The sequence below is a fragment of the Eurosta solidaginis genome, chromosome 1, assembly GCF_040869045.1.
Source record: "Eurosta solidaginis isolate ZX-2024a chromosome 1, ASM4086904v1, whole genome shotgun sequence".
Classification (NCBI taxonomy): domain Eukaryota; kingdom Metazoa; phylum Arthropoda; class Insecta; order Diptera; family Tephritidae; genus Eurosta; species Eurosta solidaginis.
Window position 1 is genome coordinate 8184679 of NC_090319.1, and position 16805 is coordinate 8201483.

Sequence of the window (16805 nt, forward strand, 5' to 3'; positions counted from 1 at the left end):
AAGACAATTGAATTTTGAGTATTTGCGTTTTGTTTTGCTACCTTTTTCGTAGAGATTTACAATAATTTGTAAACAAAAATCTGCTGTCATTCAAGAATAAGCAGGCATTTATCCTGGCGTCCTGCTACATGGCCCATGCTGCAGAGGTCCCACCGATGGAGTGCAAAAGGCTAGTACAGGAGGAAGGGCGCAAAGGGCGGTTGGTCATAGGCGCAGATTCAAATGCGCACCACAATGCGTGGGGAAGAGCAGATACGAACGAGAGAGGCGAATCTCTGTTTTGTTACATCCTGCAAACCAATTTGCAGATAGCCCACAGGGGAAATGTCCCTACATACATTGGTCCAACATCCAGAAATGTTCTGGATATTACATTGAGCTCCGAGCGTGATATATCAAGGTATGATTGGATGGTTCTTGATAGACCATTCTTCTCCGACCATGCGTATATCAGCTTCAACATCCCCCTAAAGAGGGTAGAGAAGGGAGGAACCTTTAGAAACCCCAGGTCAACGAACTGGACTAAATTCCAGAAACATGTAGAAACAAAACTGGGACAACCCAAAGAGGTTGCTAATTTAGAGGAACTGGAGGAGTCAAATGAATTCCTAACAAGGACGCTTATGATTGCGTATAACAAAGCTTGCCCTCTAAGAAGATTCAGAGGAAAAGCAAAGCCGCCATGGTGGAGCAATGAGCTGAGTATTCTAAGAAGACAGGTAAAAGAAATGTTTAAGCTCGCAAAGACCGCAGAAAGCGAAGCGTGTCGGGACGAGTACAGGGATCTACTGAGGATCTACAAGCGCGAAATTACCAGGGCGAAGAGAAACTCATGGAAAAGTTTCTGTACGGAAATAGAGTGCTCCAGCGAAACAGCACGGTTGAAAAAAGTCCTAGCAAAGGGAAACATAGTCCAGGGACTAATAAGGAAAGAGAACGGGGAATGGTCACGTAATAGTGAGGAATCCCTTGAGGTGCTTCTCGATACACATTTCCCATCGGGAGACGGTTTAGAGGAGCCAGCAGACATCACTCACACTTCGATCACGGAGCTAATAGTTCCAGGCTTGGTGACCGATACCAAGATCGAGTGGGCAGTGAAGACGTTTTCTAAGTTTAAATCGCCGGGCCCAGATGGTATATTCCCGGCCATGCTACAAGTCTCAAGTAGGGCGGTCCTGGAATGGCTTAAAATAATATTCGATGGGTCCATACGACTGAATCATGTACCGCACTCTTGGAGAACTGCTCGTGTAGCTTTTCTACCAAAGGCGGAGAAGATCGGTCACATGTATTCCAAAGACTATAGACCCATTAGCTTAACATCATTTCTGCTCAAAACCTTTGAGAGGCTGATTGATGTGTACATAAAGTCCAACGTGGATGAAAAGCTGCTCTCCACAACACAGCATGCGTACGCCAAAGGCAAGTCGGTAGACACCGCATTGCATAGGGTGGTAATAAGCATAGAGAAATCCCTGGAATATAAGGAGTATGCTCTAGGAGTCTTCTTGGACATTGCCGGGGCTTTCAATAATGTTGCAAAATGGGCGATTATGGATGGTCTTAATTACATTAAAGTACATTCTGCCTTAATTATATGGATCGGCTGCATGTTAAATTGCAGAAAGATTACATCACAATGGGGATTGTACGAGGCCACGAAATCAGTGGACAGGGGCACGCCGCAGGGAGGAGTGCTATCACTTCTGCTGTGGACGCTGGTCATCAACCAACTGCTCAGGCAATTCGATGAGGGACCTATAAAACTTACGGCTTACGCAGATGACGTTGCAATTGTCATAAGTAGAAAGTGCCTTCCAACGATTAGTTCTTTGATGGATCGGGCGCTTCGCGATATTCATACCTGGGCATCTAATGTCGGGTTGAAAGTCAATGCGGAGAAGACGGATATGGTCTTGTTTACAAAGAGGTACAAGGTCCCAAATTGGACCAGGCCTAAGTTAGGAGGGGTGACCTTACAGGAAAAACCTTGCACAAAATATTTAGGAATCATCCTAGACAGTAAGCTGTCATGGAAGCTCAACGTGGAGGAGAGGGTCAAGAAGGCCTCAACGGCACTCTATGCATGTAAAAGAATGCTGGGGTGTACGTGGGGCATATCGCCCCACCCTCTCTCATTGGGTTTTTACAGCGATTTTAAGCCCTATTCTATACTATGGAGTTCTTGTTTGGTGGAAAGCCACACAAAAAACAACATACCTCAAAAAATTAGAGGGGGTACGCAGACTATCGATGCTTAGCATTACGGGAGCCCTGAAAACAACCCCGACGGCTGCACTGTATGCCATTTTGCACATCCCACCTGGTAGCAAAGAGCAAAGCGTTAACGACCGCAACCAGGCTCGGTGCTTCGGGGCAGCTTGAGCGCCGACCATATGGCCATAGTAGTATAGCGTCATCAATCACAGTCTAGTAGTCTACATGATTCCCTATCTGCGCTTCGAGGGAGAACTTAAGGCCACAATAGAGGTGGACGGTTGGCGCAAGGGTGCGCAAATGGCGGACGAGGCGATACATGTGTACACCGATGGTTCCAAAGTAGTGGAAGGAGTAGGGTCTGCGGTATACTGCGCTGATCCGGAAATAAGCAGATCCTACAGGCTGCCGGATTACTGTAGCGTTTTCCAAGCGGAAATATTAGCCGTAACCAAAGCAGTAGAAGCCCTGGAAGAGAATAGCTTAAGCTGCAACCGTGTTAACTTTTATATTGACAGTCAAGCAGCAATTAAGGCAATAATCTCGCATAGCACAGCATCTAAATGCGTGTTAGAGTGTAAGCAGTCTCTGGAGAGAATCAGGACAGGGAGAAGCATACATCTATATTGGGTCCCAGGGCATATAGGAATAGATGGGAATGAAAAAGCGGACGAACTAGCTAAAAAGGGCGCATCCCTTGAAGCTTGCTCCGTAGATGTCCCAATTAGATTGGGCGAGATTAAGCGAAGGCGAGAGGTGCACATGATCGACCAAGCGGGAAAGGCGTGGGTTCAAGCGCGGGGCTGTAAAGTGTCGAAGATTATGTGTAGGTCTTACAACCTTAGACTAACACAGTTGCTCCTATCATTAAAAAGAGAGGACTGTAGACTCATGACGGGTATTCTGACTGGACACTGCCTTCTGGCGTCACATGCCTTTAAACTAGGCTTGGTCAGTGATAGCAGATGTAGGAAGTGCGGGTTCGAGGAGGAATCGATCGAGCACGTTCTGTGCTCGTGCCCTGCACTTGCCAGGCTAAGACTCCAGCTATTAGGAGTGATACAGCTGTCAGATCTAGAAGCAGCAAGTGGCTTAAGTCCTAGGAAGCTTCTAGTATTTGCCAAGAGGACGGAGTTATTTTATAACATAACTCCTGGTTTTTGATAGGGTTTTTCAGTTTGGTCGTTAAAACAAACTTCTGGTAACACTCCGGACTCAATCAGTCTATGTGAGGTCCTCATGGACCGGCCAGTTCAACCTACCTACCTACCTGCTGTCATTCACAAAAGTACATATATCGGGCCTGTGGAAATCGCAATATGAAAGCTGATTTTTTACGGTACGCTAGCAAGCCTTTATCGTTTATCGTATGAAAATTCATAATAGGGGTTTAAGTCTCTTAGTCAAAACGTATCCAAAACAATAAATAAAATTACAAAAAGTTAATAAATTCTCCAACTCAAATATTTTTAGGTTATGGATATGGCGAAAAACCAAAAACCAATTGGTTGGCTATGGTATGGTAATGGCGTTAACGTTATGGTATGGCACCATTAATCGATTACAGTGATTTCCACATGCATAAGTTACCATTAATTGGCCCTTTACATCCGTTAACTGCATTGTTTCTGTGCGATTTTTCGAAAAATATTAGTAGTAAAAATAGGAAGCTAGCAGTTTATAAATTCCCGATAAATACTGAACTGCGTAATTCTTTATTATAATTTTTAAATTTAATGATGAATTTATTAACTGATCTATTAATGTGGCTGAACATAGATGGTTTTATGTAAAGTACTGACACCAAGGAATAGTGCACCAAAAACTCGACTAGTAAAAATGTCATTAGTAAATAAGGAAGATGCCTTAACGAAATGTACTCATTGAGCTTGTTATCTTGTTCATCCCGTATGTTCGGAATATTCGTCTCCATTTAAGAATTTGTGGAAATATTTTATATTTGGAATATTATCAAAGAGGATAGATATATATATAATGGTTAAAACGTAAATTATTTCCATAAATCATAATCGTGTTTCGATATAACTTCTTTTTTAAATTACCTACTCAGTACTCGATCTAAAGAATTGATAGCTAATTTTCTTGGTATCGATACCTACTTGTATTTACTAGTATCGTATTATCACTAGGCAAACTCCAGTAAGGCAAAAAGTAACTTTTTCTAGAATTTTAGTTTTAAATTGCAAAACCGAGTAATTTATTGCGTATAAAGTCTACAAGATATGTAATCGAGCTCTTATAAATGGCTGTGGATATCGAGAAAATATGCCGCACTTGTTTAGGTCTCAGTGGCCCATTACTTTCCATATATGACAGCAGGAGTAGCGAAGGAGGTATTGCAGATATGTTGGGAGCCTTTACAAAGTCCAAGGTATTTAACTATTTCTGTACTTATTAGCCGATACCTGTAATATTTTTCCATTGTGGTAGCCGCGTTTGGAAGATCAGCTTCCCGAAAGAGTTTGTTTATCATGCATAAGCGAGATCAATCGGTGCTATTCATTTAAGTTAAAATGTGAAAACTCTTGCAAAACATTGCGTCAACTGCTGCCGGATGCACCTCCCGAAGACCCAAGTGACCCTACAGTGACGTTTAAAGCGGTACAATGTGACAAAAGCGTCCAAGCTCAATCCAAAAGCAATAAACTGGTAACTGTGTGTACACAAACAAATGAAGTAATGGAAATCCGCCGCACTCAACACACACAGACAAACCCAATAAACAGTACGATGATGGAACACAAATCAACATCGCCCATTGTATTTGAACAAAACAAAATTAAGAAGTGTGAAGAATTGGAAACAGATAAATCAAAAGGAAAAAGACTGGGAGAATTAATTGAAATCATTGCATCAAAAAAATTGCATCTACAAAATGATATGACAAGCTTAGAAGATTGTGAACAATTGGATGCAGAATCAAATGCAGTAATTATGGAGCTTGATCCAAAAACAACTGATTTAAAACTTCCAAAAATTGTAAGTTATACATCACTGCGTGTCGTGCAACAGGAACATGAATCAGATGAAAGTGCAACTACACATTATAAGCTTACGACTGAGCCAACGGAATATGAAAGTGAGAGTCATGAGCACGCAAGTGGTCACAAGAGCATGAATGAAGGTGATCTATTAAGAGAAGATATTGAGTATGTAAATGAAGACAATTATGCACGTTTTACATATAACGATGGAAATGAAGATGAGGCAGAGCTGCTAACTGAAGATGAAAGTGAATCACCAAAAGTGGATTACAATTTCACCATAATAACAGAAGCAAACGCCGAGGTAGAGAAAAAAGAAACCCCGAAACTGGAAAGGCAAATCACAACAAAACAGGAGTTAAAATGTAATTTTTGTTGCTTGACTTTTGTTAGCAAAATACGTTTGGCTTGGCATGAAGCAAAATATCATATCGCAGATGTAAAAGGCAAAAAGGCATCGAAAAAGGAAGATGTTTGTATGGAGGACGAAAAGGTAAGCAACTCATAATTTTTCAGATACCTAAAACAATCTTTTTTTATTTTGTTTAACCTATGTATATAAAATGTTGCCTTCGCCGTTCGCTCAGTCGTATGCCTTGATGTGTAGTTGCACTGTCATATGATTTGTGTCCATGTTGCCCGACACGTAGTGATGTATAACTGCAATTTTTAGAACTTTTACATTAGTTTTTCCAAAATCGAGTTCCATAATAACTGCTTGTGATTCTGCATCCAATTATTCACAATCTTCTAAGCTTGTCAACATACCATTTTGTAGATGCAATTTTTTCGATCGAGGGGTTGAAGAGCCCCACGCTACCCACGGTAGCTATGCCTGTCGTAAGAGGCGACTAAAATACCAAATAGATTCAAGGGGTTGTGTAGCGCAAGCCTTTCAGGTTGCCAGCGCAATATATAGCATCTGCAAACCACATTGACAACCTCACCTATCCGTGGCGAATCCTGTTTCATTAACAGCGGGGGCTCTGGTGACCCCGAACTCCTCATGGATCTAGGGGGTGGGAAGTCGGGATGGCCTAGAAGGTCGCATGTGGTCATAACAAATCGTTCCCGATATGGTCGGGGTTGGTACCGGAACTTATCGGTCTGCATTCGGAAAAGGACCATCAACATCGATAACGCTCCCCAAGGCCTTCAATTAAATCCCAACTCCAAACTAAGGAGGGTTTGATCCAATTTTAGGGAAAGATATGCAGTTTTGTGACTCGCATGGAATCGGTAATGATGCATGATACACATAACGATATTTTCCTACTAATGGCAAGGGTAGCTTTGTCACTGAAAAAAAGTTTACTGTAAGAAGTGCGGGCTCGTTATTAAATGGTTTAGCATATATTGTTTTCATGTCCTGTGCACGCTTTAGCGATGTAGAAACAGAAAGCATGGTAGGTCCTAAAAACCTCGAGAGGGTAGTTTTTTTTTTTTTTGTTAGGACCAAGGACCTACGTTTTTGAAAGCGGTCTTGGGTTTTATTGAATAAACTTTTGGTAACACTGAACATAATAAATTAGGCAGTTCAACCTAACATAACATAACATTTACCTAAAATTTGGACGTAACCGAATTGAATTTAGAGTCCCTAAATTTCCACAATTCTGTTTTGAAGTATTGAAAAACTTTATAACTTAATCGTCTTTTAATTTAGACAACCGATACAGAAGTTACTGCCAATGAAGTCAATAAAGTCTCAATAATTTCTAATATTACTGAGCCAGTGTCCAAAAATACAAATTCGTCCAACACACCACAACCAATTGTGCAGGAAACTCGTCCACGCGAATTGATACATTTTTGTGAATGTTGTGGTGCTGGATTTGCTGTCCTTAGATCACTTACATGGCATATAAAACAAGATGCCTGCGGTAAACCCATTTATAAGTGTAACAAATGTGATCGCGTTTTCATCTCATCTGAACTACTGAACGAGCACAAAAGAACCCATTTACAAGAGCATGCATGTACAGAATGTGAACTTTGTTTCGAAACAACTGATGGACTTGCCCAACATATGATTGAAATACATAAAAGAAGCCTGCGCAATCAGTGTCCCGTATGCAAGAAGGGTAAGCAACACATAAATTATTTACTGATATCGTATTATTTAAATGCTTTATTAAAAGAAAAGTTGGAAAGCTTGAAATTATCAACTATTAGTATTCACGTAACACAGAAAAGGTTTTTTATAAATAGGAATAGGATAACTAGTTAACAAGATAAATATACGTATTTAATTAACAGGAAAATTAAGGTCATTGTGGATATGACAAGGGTGATGTCTTTTTAAACATATGAAGATTGCTTTGATTTACATACATTTGAAAATGCATTATTAGTGTGATTAAAATGTATTTGAATAGTCTTACTCCATCTGCCATCGCAACTTAGTGGAGGCGTCCCTCTACCTCTATTATAAAATACTGGTATCGACTTGACTTTTAATACCGGAGCGTCTTCTTCCATTCGCATAAAATGACCTAGCCAGCGAAGCCCTTGAATTTTTATTCGTTGCACTATCCCATATACCGCCGGCGCAATGTGGTTGTTGTAGCAATAAAGACACTCCCCGAAGGTTTTGGAGAGTGTTATCGATGTTGATGGTCCTTTGCCGGATATAGATCCGCTATCTTCCGGTAACAAGCACCATTAAGGTACCGACGATCTCGGGAACAATTTTATGTGACCACATTGAACCTTCTAGGCCATCCTGCCTCCCACCCCCAGTTCCTTGAGCAACTTTGGGTCGCCAACGCTTCCCCTGGTAAATATGTGTATGATACATTCATATTTGTAACAGGATTCGCCTCGCGTAGATAAGGTTGACAATTGGGTTGCGGAAGCTCTGAATTGCGCTTATCAACTCCTTGAATTTCGGCGCCGTGTAGTGGTAGCGTGCTCCGCCTACCACACCGAAAGTCCTGGGCAAGTCCCAGTCTAGGAAGTGTAGTAAACGTAGAATATATACCACGTTTTCTATACCAAGTATACAACACTCAGAGAACGTACTACTTACACAAGTAATATCCTTTCCTTCTGATCTTGAATTTAGCGCCAAAAGTTAAATGTAAAAAGTATATTTTACGCATTGTTCTTGTAGCGATAGACACTCCCTGAATATTATGGGGAGTGCTACTGATGTTGATGGCCCTTTGCCGGATAGAGATCCGGTACGTTTCGGAGACAAGCACCATTAAGGTACTATTCCGAACATCTCTGGTACGATATCATATCACCTAATTGAACCTTCTACGCCATCTCCACATATGCTGCATAAATACTTTAAGTTCTTCTATACAGAATAAGATCGGAGGGGCGGACGAGTAAAAGATTTGGTGAATTTGCCAATATATAGCTAAAAGTATTGACGCCTAAGAAGTTACTTAAAAATTTAAAACAATTATATTAAGGCATGCTATGTTGATTATTGCAATTTTGCTATTTTAAACTATTGTCTCTTTCAGTTTTTACCATGTTATCTACTTTAAAGGATCACTTGCGTATACATAGTGGCGAAAAGCCATTTGTTTGTGATATATGCAACAAAGGATTTAGTCAAAAGACCAATTTAAAACAGCATATAGCTCGTCATACAAAAGACAAAAAATTCAAATGTCCTGATTGTGATGGGAGTTTTGTCACCAAAGCTGAACTTGTTTCACATGGGCGTACACATACCGGCGAACACCCATATCGTTGTGATCAATGTGCGGCTACATTTACAATATCCAGTTCATTGGTCAAGCACAAGCGTATACATACTGGTGAGCGACCGTACGCATGCGATTTATGCCCAAAACGTTTCACATCGACATTTGCGTTAAAGAATCATAGACGTGTTCATACCGGTGAAAAACCGTACAAATGTCGTTATTGTGGTAAGGCTTTTGTACAGAGACAAGATTGCATTATCCATCATCGCACGCACACAGGTGAAAAAAATCAGGTGTGTTATTATTGTGATGAAAAATTTACACATTTGGGTACATTACGCGCGCATATGAAGACACACAAAAAAGACAAAGGACCTCGTATTCGCAAAATTGCCCAAGAAGGTAACTTCAACATAACAATAGTGGACGTGGACGACGACGTGGAAGAAGAGAAGGCCACTGTTGTTACGGTCGAGTGTGACGAGGATGGCGTTAGTGAAGAAAAGTTAATGCAATTAGCCATTGAAGGAGTTTAACAAAAATTAAATAAGTTCACATATGTACTAATACATTATTTTTGAGTGACTTAAACTTAAGCTAGAACTAAGGTGTGGAGGACTGGTTTGAGAAATCAAAAAGAGCAAAGAGAACACTCTGCTTATAAAATCTCTCTCTCATTCAGATACTAAAATGGTGTTTACGCATTCAACTAATATCGATTCCTTATTGTTAGTATGGGAATTATGTGTCTACCGAAGTTTTTTTTTGCGGGGTTTTCTAGCCTTTTGGCATTTACTCATTGCATTTGTACTCACGTGTGAGTAAAGCTTATCATTAAACCTGCTTCGATATACACCGTTGTCATCACAGAAGATTTAAGATCTTCCAGTGAACTTTTCTCTCGAGTACTTCAAGAGCAACACCATCTTCTACCGTCAGAGAGCGAGAGAGGACTTTACCTATTGACAGTCTTAATAGTTCTGCTCTTGATTTCTAGGCTGACGTGGTTGCCAAGGCGCCCTTATAAGTTTAAAGAAGTCGCTCGAAATTGTCCAATCCTGACATTCTGTTTGTCTGCGGTATAAAAAAAATCTTCCGCTCCGCTTAACCGTAAATTAAAAAAAAAAGATACAAGGCGCGATACTACTTTTTAATTTCTGCTACAAGTTGGAGGGATGTGACTTTCATGTTTTATGCCGGCTCCAAACGCTTTTTGAAATATTTTGAAATTTTTCCCGCGTCTTAACCCCAGGACCCTTTTGTGAAATATACGAGCACCAGCACAACGGCGACCGTCGTATTAAGGCATTGAAAATTTGAGCAGTGTACATTTTTAAAACTTGTCTCCCTTATTCATAAGAATTAATAAGATTTAACAAAGGTTAATAATAATTGCAACCCATAGTTATTTTAAGATTTATTTAAATAACTTGTAGCGCTTCATCTATTTTATCGAGCCGAGCTTATCTTTGAATGAAATCGATTTTACGACATTTATTGTTAATTTTGGTTCGGCGTAATGTTACCTTCATTCTACGGAAGAACTTGTACTGAACTGTACGTTAAAATAGTTCATACACCTCTTAGTGAACGTGAGCGAGCGTAGAGATGTGGCGCTGATTTTGTGCTGATGTGGATGGTTTGAGGTATTATGATCTGTGGTGTTGTTCGCCGTGTGTTTTCTATATATTCCGTCCTCCAATTCATTTGCTTGGTATATTTTCGGTTAAATGTATCATTCGTTGTTCCTATAAGCTATGTATGAACACCTCTATTAGTACAGCTGATGTTGGGTTGCCTATACCCAGACCGTTTATTTGTCTGCATATGTTGATATTCCACTCAGCATTCGATTTCCAGTTGCAGTTTAGAAAGGGTTAACTGGATTATAGAAAACGTCATTTTGGAATAAATAAATTTTATTATAGAAAATCAGAAAAAATAAATTTAGCGTTTCTTAAGTCCAGCCCATCCTTGACAATTTCTAAATTCTAAAATCGAATTCAAGCTATTTCAAACCCGATTTGAAATAGTGAAAAATAGGAAATTGGATTTTAGAAAATTTACGTTGAACTATAAAATTATGACAGTTTTTTGGTGTTTCCTGAGGTCCAATTACCGTCCGTAAAATCCTATAATATGAAATAACTTGCTAACTCTTTCTAAAATACAACTGCAAAATATCTTGTACAGCAGGGTACAACAATATACTAAAACATAATGTAAAAAGGACAATTTCCTTTATTTTTAGACTTAATACAATTTAATACAAATATTTTACGCCAATAAAATTATTTTATGTATTATATAAACTAAAACTAGCATCGATCTAACTGCTTTCCTTTTAAGATTTTTTTTTTGTTATTATGTCTTGTATTGCGATTCATTAAAAAATTTTAGTCCACATTCTTAGTATGTGTGTGAGTGCAACGTACAAACTTTACGTCATAATTTGTTTCGCTAGCGTCATTTGTCCACCAGCAAAACCACCAGGCCTTTCATTAAAGCTGTTCGTCATACTGGCGGCCGCAGTACTATTAGTGGTGGGTGGATCAGCATTATACCAATTAATTAATGCATGGTGTATGCTTTGAACGCATCTACGCTGATCGGCAATCAAATTTTCCGAATATTTTACATGATTGGCAAAAGCTTCCTTTTCATGGAGAACATCTTTAGACATACGATGCAGATCTTTGAGAATGGCTGAACCCCACAATTGCACATGAATATCAGGTATTTTGGATGCTAACTGCATGGCTGGCGTTACCATATTCATGCTCTCCTTCGAATTACCAATACTGAGAAAGACATGTGATAGTAAAACCAATGAACAAGATGTCAACCTATTCAAATCTTCAGCATTGGCCATTTTCAATGTTTCGCGTAGGAAGCGTCTAGAAATTTTAAAAGAAGATGTTACACAAAACTTTTAAACGGATATTTATTTCTTAGCAGCTACCACGGTAAAAAATGCAGTTTTACTCAATTGTGATTTTAGATTTTCCTATAAAGCTTTGTTGAAAGAAGTAAGCAGGTTTTACTGTGATGTGCTGATATATTTTCATTTATACTTATCTCTTTGAAGTCTCTTAAAACTTACTTGGCCTCATGAAAGCTGCTTTTATGAAACGCATGAAGTCCCTGCACATAGTAAAAACCACCCATTAATGCTTGGCTGCTATGAGTATGTGTATTTTCAGTTGAGACAGTGTCCAAAATTTGTTTTAGGTCTTGTTCCCGTTTGGTGCGTAAAAAAATAATGGCTAAATTTAAATTAGCAAATAATTTCAGATCTCGTTCGGTTGTTTCCATTACACAAGCAACAAATTGCCTTTCTGCATGCTCATAAAAGCTTGTAGACATCGAGTATAATCCAAGTAGACAATGTAATTGCGCTGAATGTCGCCGAAGCAATGTACGATTAGGTGACGCCATACAAACATCCCGCGCCGCTGCAATTTCAGTTATAGCCAAAATACGATTGCCCATAACCATGCGACACATGACAATGTGTTCCAGTAATATTACTTTAAAGACAGATAGTATGGGTTTGTCATCTTGTTGTTTTAGTTTTTCAATTTGTGTTAGCGCTTTTTCGGTGTACTTTTGTGCTTTATCCATATAGCCGGCCATCATTGAATGCGATACGGTAACTAAATATACTAAAACATATAGTTGCTCCTTTGGTAACCACACAAACATTTCTAGCGCATTTTGTCCGAATATCGCTGAAATATATACATGGAAGTATCACTGGGTTTTTGTTTAAAATAAAAAAGCAAGCAGGGACTTTCTTAATTTAGGAATAATCAATAAAACATACGCCGAAAAGGCAGTTTCAACAGGGTTTCAACAGGGGCGACCCATATGGAGATTGGTGTTAGAGGAGTAGGTTCCATATTACAACTGAAAAGATGGTTGGTGTCATGTAGGGACACGGTGCAAGCGGGACATACATGAATGTCGGGGCTGATTCTGAATACATCATTGGTCAGACCTACTTTGGAATATGCTTTAATAATTTGGAATCTGCGTTATCAGGTTCATTCTGACAAGCTGGAATCGGTCCAGAAACAATTTTTGCTTTTCGCTTTAAAACACTTACCATGGGATCCTTCTAAAAATCTTCCCCCCTATTGCAGCCGGTTAAAACTAATACAGCTGCCCACATTGCAGAACCTCAGGGAGATGCTTGGTGTCTTATTTATTGTTAAATTAATAAGAGGGTCAATAAATAGTCCATTTTTGATTGGTGAAATTAAGTTTAACGTTCCTATTAGGCCATCTAGACATTTTCATTCAATTATTGTAGCTACATGCAGGTCGAATTATGAAATGCACGAACCACATAACTGTTTATGTCGTAATTTTAATAAACACTGTAAAAATTTAGACGTCTGCGACTCATTTCTTGGTATTAAAAAATACCTTTTAACTACATTAAATTTGTAATTCGAAATGAAGCAAAGAACGCTAAACCGTGATATACTGTTCAACCCTCTGTTTCAAATTTGAAGTACCAGTTACTTGAAACTTGTTTGCAAAATTGCGTTGTGATCATTATTTTTATATGTATGCAATCAAATTTACTCTGTATAAATTCTATTCTGTATATATTTTATCAACTATTAATTTGCTTTATTGTCAATTTCATAAATTATTATTTACTAGCTCCTTCATGAGTACATTTTAACACATTTACAACATTTTATCTTTTGCTTACTTCTAAGTTTTTAATTGAAATTGTCAAGCGTTTAATTCAATACTGTTTAAATATTACTTTAAAATTGATGACTGCTTATGTTGGTTATATCGTGTATTACATCTGAGATTTAAGTGTCGGTATATTTGGTCTGTATAATTGTTTAATTTGTAGACTGATAAATAAATAAAAATAAAAAATAAAAAATACTGGTAAGAGTTTAACCTGTTACAGTATCCAGATCGAATATGGAGATTGGTGTTAGAGGAGTAGGTTCCATATTACAACTGAAAAGATGATTGGTGTCATATAGGGACACGGTGCAAGCAGGACATACATTATGAATGTCGGGGCTGATTCTGAATAAGTAAGAGTTTAACCTGTTACAGTATCCAAATCGAAGTTGAGCTAGAGCGACGCGCGTCTCCTTAGGGAGATTACTTTCCTCTTATGCGAGTTCAGGGTATTTAACTTTATGTGTTCTACATACGGCTGAGATTTCAGGTGCCGTATTTCGTCATAATGCTTGCGGATATTACCTCTTCAGCCCCTCAGAGGCAGGGCCTCTTCAGTCAGATGCTTACCTCGACCTGAAGAGAGTTTATAATAATTTAAATGCTCCTCGCATTTCACCCGCTTGCGTTCATTTATCTTATTCGAGGGTCGTGCTTTCGGGTACTTGTTGTGGTTTGCTCATCAGCCAAGCTGCTAGAAGATAGTGGGGGCGCTTAGCAACAGGCTACGAGACGCTCTTGGGCGTGAACAACAAGGCGCCACAAAATATTTGTAAAAATAAAAGGTTCGACGGATGTTGGGATCTAGCCCTGACCCCTTGCGATTCAACCATCCTTTGCACGTGACACACTGGCAAGAGTGTGACCGTTCTAAAAAGACTCGTTTCCGTCACACGCAGCAAAGCCACTTCTCCGGACCGGGTTCAGGTTCTGTCTCCGGATTTGGTTCAATACATTCCGGGAGAAGAAGAGTATGGAGCAGTCCCGCTGCAAGGATCTGCTGGGAGGATGACAATTTGTTGGAGGTACGCAACAAATTTAATGTGGTTACACTGAACTGAAAGCCCTTGGACGGTAAAAGCCTTGAGTCGCTCCGGTACATAGAACCGGCTACCTTGGGAAACGAGTGTTGTAGCGATATACCCATCGCAAAAGTATTGGAGAGTGTTATCGAATCCCTTCTTGCGTTGTCGTCCCTATTGAACGCGGCGAGCTCATGCTCCACCATCTACATATGGGATTCAAGGAGCTGTGTAGCGCAACCCTCTCAAGGGGTTTGCAGCGCAATATATAGCTTCTCCAACCCAATTGTCAACCTCACCTACCCGCGGCGAATCCTGTTTCATTAAGAGACGAGGCTTTGGCAACCCCAAGCTCCTCATAGAACCAGATGGTGGGAAGGGAGGGATGGTCTGTAGGTTTAATGTGGTTCCCGAGATTGTAGGACTTTGTTACTGGAGCGTACCGGATCTATATCCGGCAAAGGGCCATCAACGTCGATAACACTCCCCAAAGCCTTTAGGGAGACATACATACTAAAATATATATTTACCTTCATCTGATGGCCAATTTGGTGTCATTATAGTTTGTATGGACATTTGTAATTGCTTCAAACTTGGCTTCACCGTTTTTACTTGGCCCAATGCAAGGTAATAGCAGACTTGCAGCACAAGGAAAAATACTTTAAGGTATTCTTTTTGATGAGCATTTACTATATTATTATCAATAATTGCACCAGCTGAATTCAACAAAGCCAATACATCATTCGTTTTACGTTCAATCATTAAGATCATGGCGCGTGATAATAAAAACAAGACTTTCAAATAAGTGGCACCAGTTTCCTCAGCTGACTCTAGACCTACACCTAATAGTTCGGATGCCAATGAATACTCTCGATCCGATGCATGTACGTGCGCCAATTGCAGCAATAATTTACAATGCCAAAAGACATTATTTTGTGATAGTTCAACAGCTCGGCGAAGCATAGATTTAGCTTGAGAATTTTGATCTAATTGCAGATGAAGTTGCGCCAATAATGAAGCAGTGTCAAATTTAACATCATCGAAGTGTACTAATGTTTCAGAAAGTTTCCATGCCGTTTCCAAATGATTGCGTGCTAGATCTGTGTTAAGCGTGTATGCCATTAGTATTTGGCCCATTTGTAGATGAGTTCGTGCTTCCACTTTGGTCGGGGGTTGAAATGTGAACAGGGCTTGTAAACATTGAATACATTTTTTAATATTTGGAGGTTTTGATGTGCGGAAGTACTCAGCTAAACCAAGTAACGAAATATAACACGCGTCCTGAGACGGTGCAGTTGCTGTGCTTGTTGATGCCATATTAATGAATAAGTACAAAAAATCGTTGGAGCTGGCCAAAACTGTACTCTTGAAATGTATATAAATTTTAAAAAGCACCGAAATCGCTAGTATTTATAAAATAAAAAATATTTCAAATGATGTGAAATCAGTGCACGGACTTAGCACTTTGTTCGTAAAGGATATACCCATATGACAATATCCGCGTGTTTTGTTCCAATGAAACGTGATCCAGATACGGATAGGGATTTAAGGGCCAATTAATGGTGACGTAACCATATAAAGCAGCTGATCGAACCTACCTTATGGAAATCAATGTAATCGATTAATGGTGCCATACCATAATGCTAACGCCATAACCATACCATAAAACAACTGAGTCAAGTCGTCGTACTGTATAAAGTTGCCCCACATTTAGAAAAAAGAAAAGAAGTCTCGTTGTAGCGTTAATAAAATAGAGCATGTGGAAATAATTGCTGTGTTACATCGTCGCATGAGGTACATATATTCGTTCGCAGACTAGCAGGCACAACAACAACAAGTTTTATGTAAAGTTGCTTTGTCGTCGCAGAACAACTAAAGTTCGGTTAAAATGAATGGAAATAAAAATGAAAACAATTTTAGTGGCCACGTATTAAATGGTTCAAACTATCGATTATGGAAATTCCAGATAATGGCTTTCTTAAAAGAACGTAATTTAACCTAGAATATAGAAGGGATAGTACCGGCAGAAAATGCACCAGAGGATGAAAGGAATATTTTTGAAAGAAATGAAGGTAAAGCCATGAATGCTATTTTTCAATCGCTGGATATAGAACGCGCAAATCTTGTTCTAACATGCAAAACCGCTAAAGAAATGATGGACAAATTGGAAA

At 39.3% G+C, this 16805-nt stretch overlaps 2 protein-coding genes across 2 annotated transcripts; one reads left to right on the plus strand and one right to left on the minus strand.

The window, feature by feature from the left end:
- Positions 1 to 4376: 4376 nt before the first annotated feature.
- On the plus strand, positions 4377 to 11577 carry LOC137248296 (zinc finger protein ZFP2). The gene is made up of 4 exons (XM_067779172.1): positions 4377 to 4612; positions 4672 to 5718; positions 6892 to 7309; positions 8705 to 11577. The coding sequence occupies exons 1-4, from the start codon at positions 4484 to 4486 to the stop codon at positions 9427 to 9429; spliced, it is 2319 nt and encodes a 772-aa protein (XP_067635273.1). The 5' UTR covers positions 4377 to 4483; the 3' UTR covers positions 9430 to 11577.
- Positions 10260 to 16120, minus strand: Mau2 (Mau2 sister chromatid cohesion factor). The gene is made up of 3 exons (XM_067779179.1): positions 15165 to 16120; positions 11997 to 12624; positions 10260 to 11790 (listed from the first exon to the last, which is right to left on the minus strand). The coding sequence occupies exons 1-3, from the start codon at positions 15949 to 15951 to the stop codon at positions 11334 to 11336; spliced, it is 1872 nt and encodes a 623-aa protein (XP_067635280.1). The 5' UTR covers positions 15952 to 16120; the 3' UTR covers positions 10260 to 11333.
- Positions 16121 to 16805: the final 685 nt, after the last annotated feature.

Excerpts from the sequence above, each read along its gene's own strand:
- Mau2 (XM_067779179.1), bottom strand. The coding sequence starts at position 15,951 with ATGGCATCAACAAGCACAGCAACTGCACCGTCTCAGGACGCGTGTTAT. Across the intron at positions 12,625-15,164 it reads AAATTGGCCATCAGATGAAG|CGATATTCGGACAAAATGCG; the intron begins GTAAATATATAT and ends TATATATTTCAG. Across the intron at positions 11,791-11,996 it reads AGCAGCTTTCATGAGGCCAA|ACGCTTCCTACGCGAAACAT; the intron begins GTAAGTTTTAAG and ends TAAAATTTCTAG.
- LOC137248296 (XM_067779172.1), top strand. The coding sequence starts at position 4,484 with ATGGCTGTGGATATCGAGAAAATATGCCGCACTTGTTTAGGTCTCAGT. Across the intron at positions 4,613-4,671 it reads GAGCCTTTACAAAGTCCAAG|CCGCGTTTGGAAGATCAGCT; the intron begins GTATTTAACTAT and ends CCATTGTGGTAG. Across the intron at positions 7,310-8,704 it reads GTGTCCCGTATGCAAGAAGG|TTTTTACCATGTTATCTACT; the intron begins GTAAGCAACACA and ends TGTCTCTTTCAG.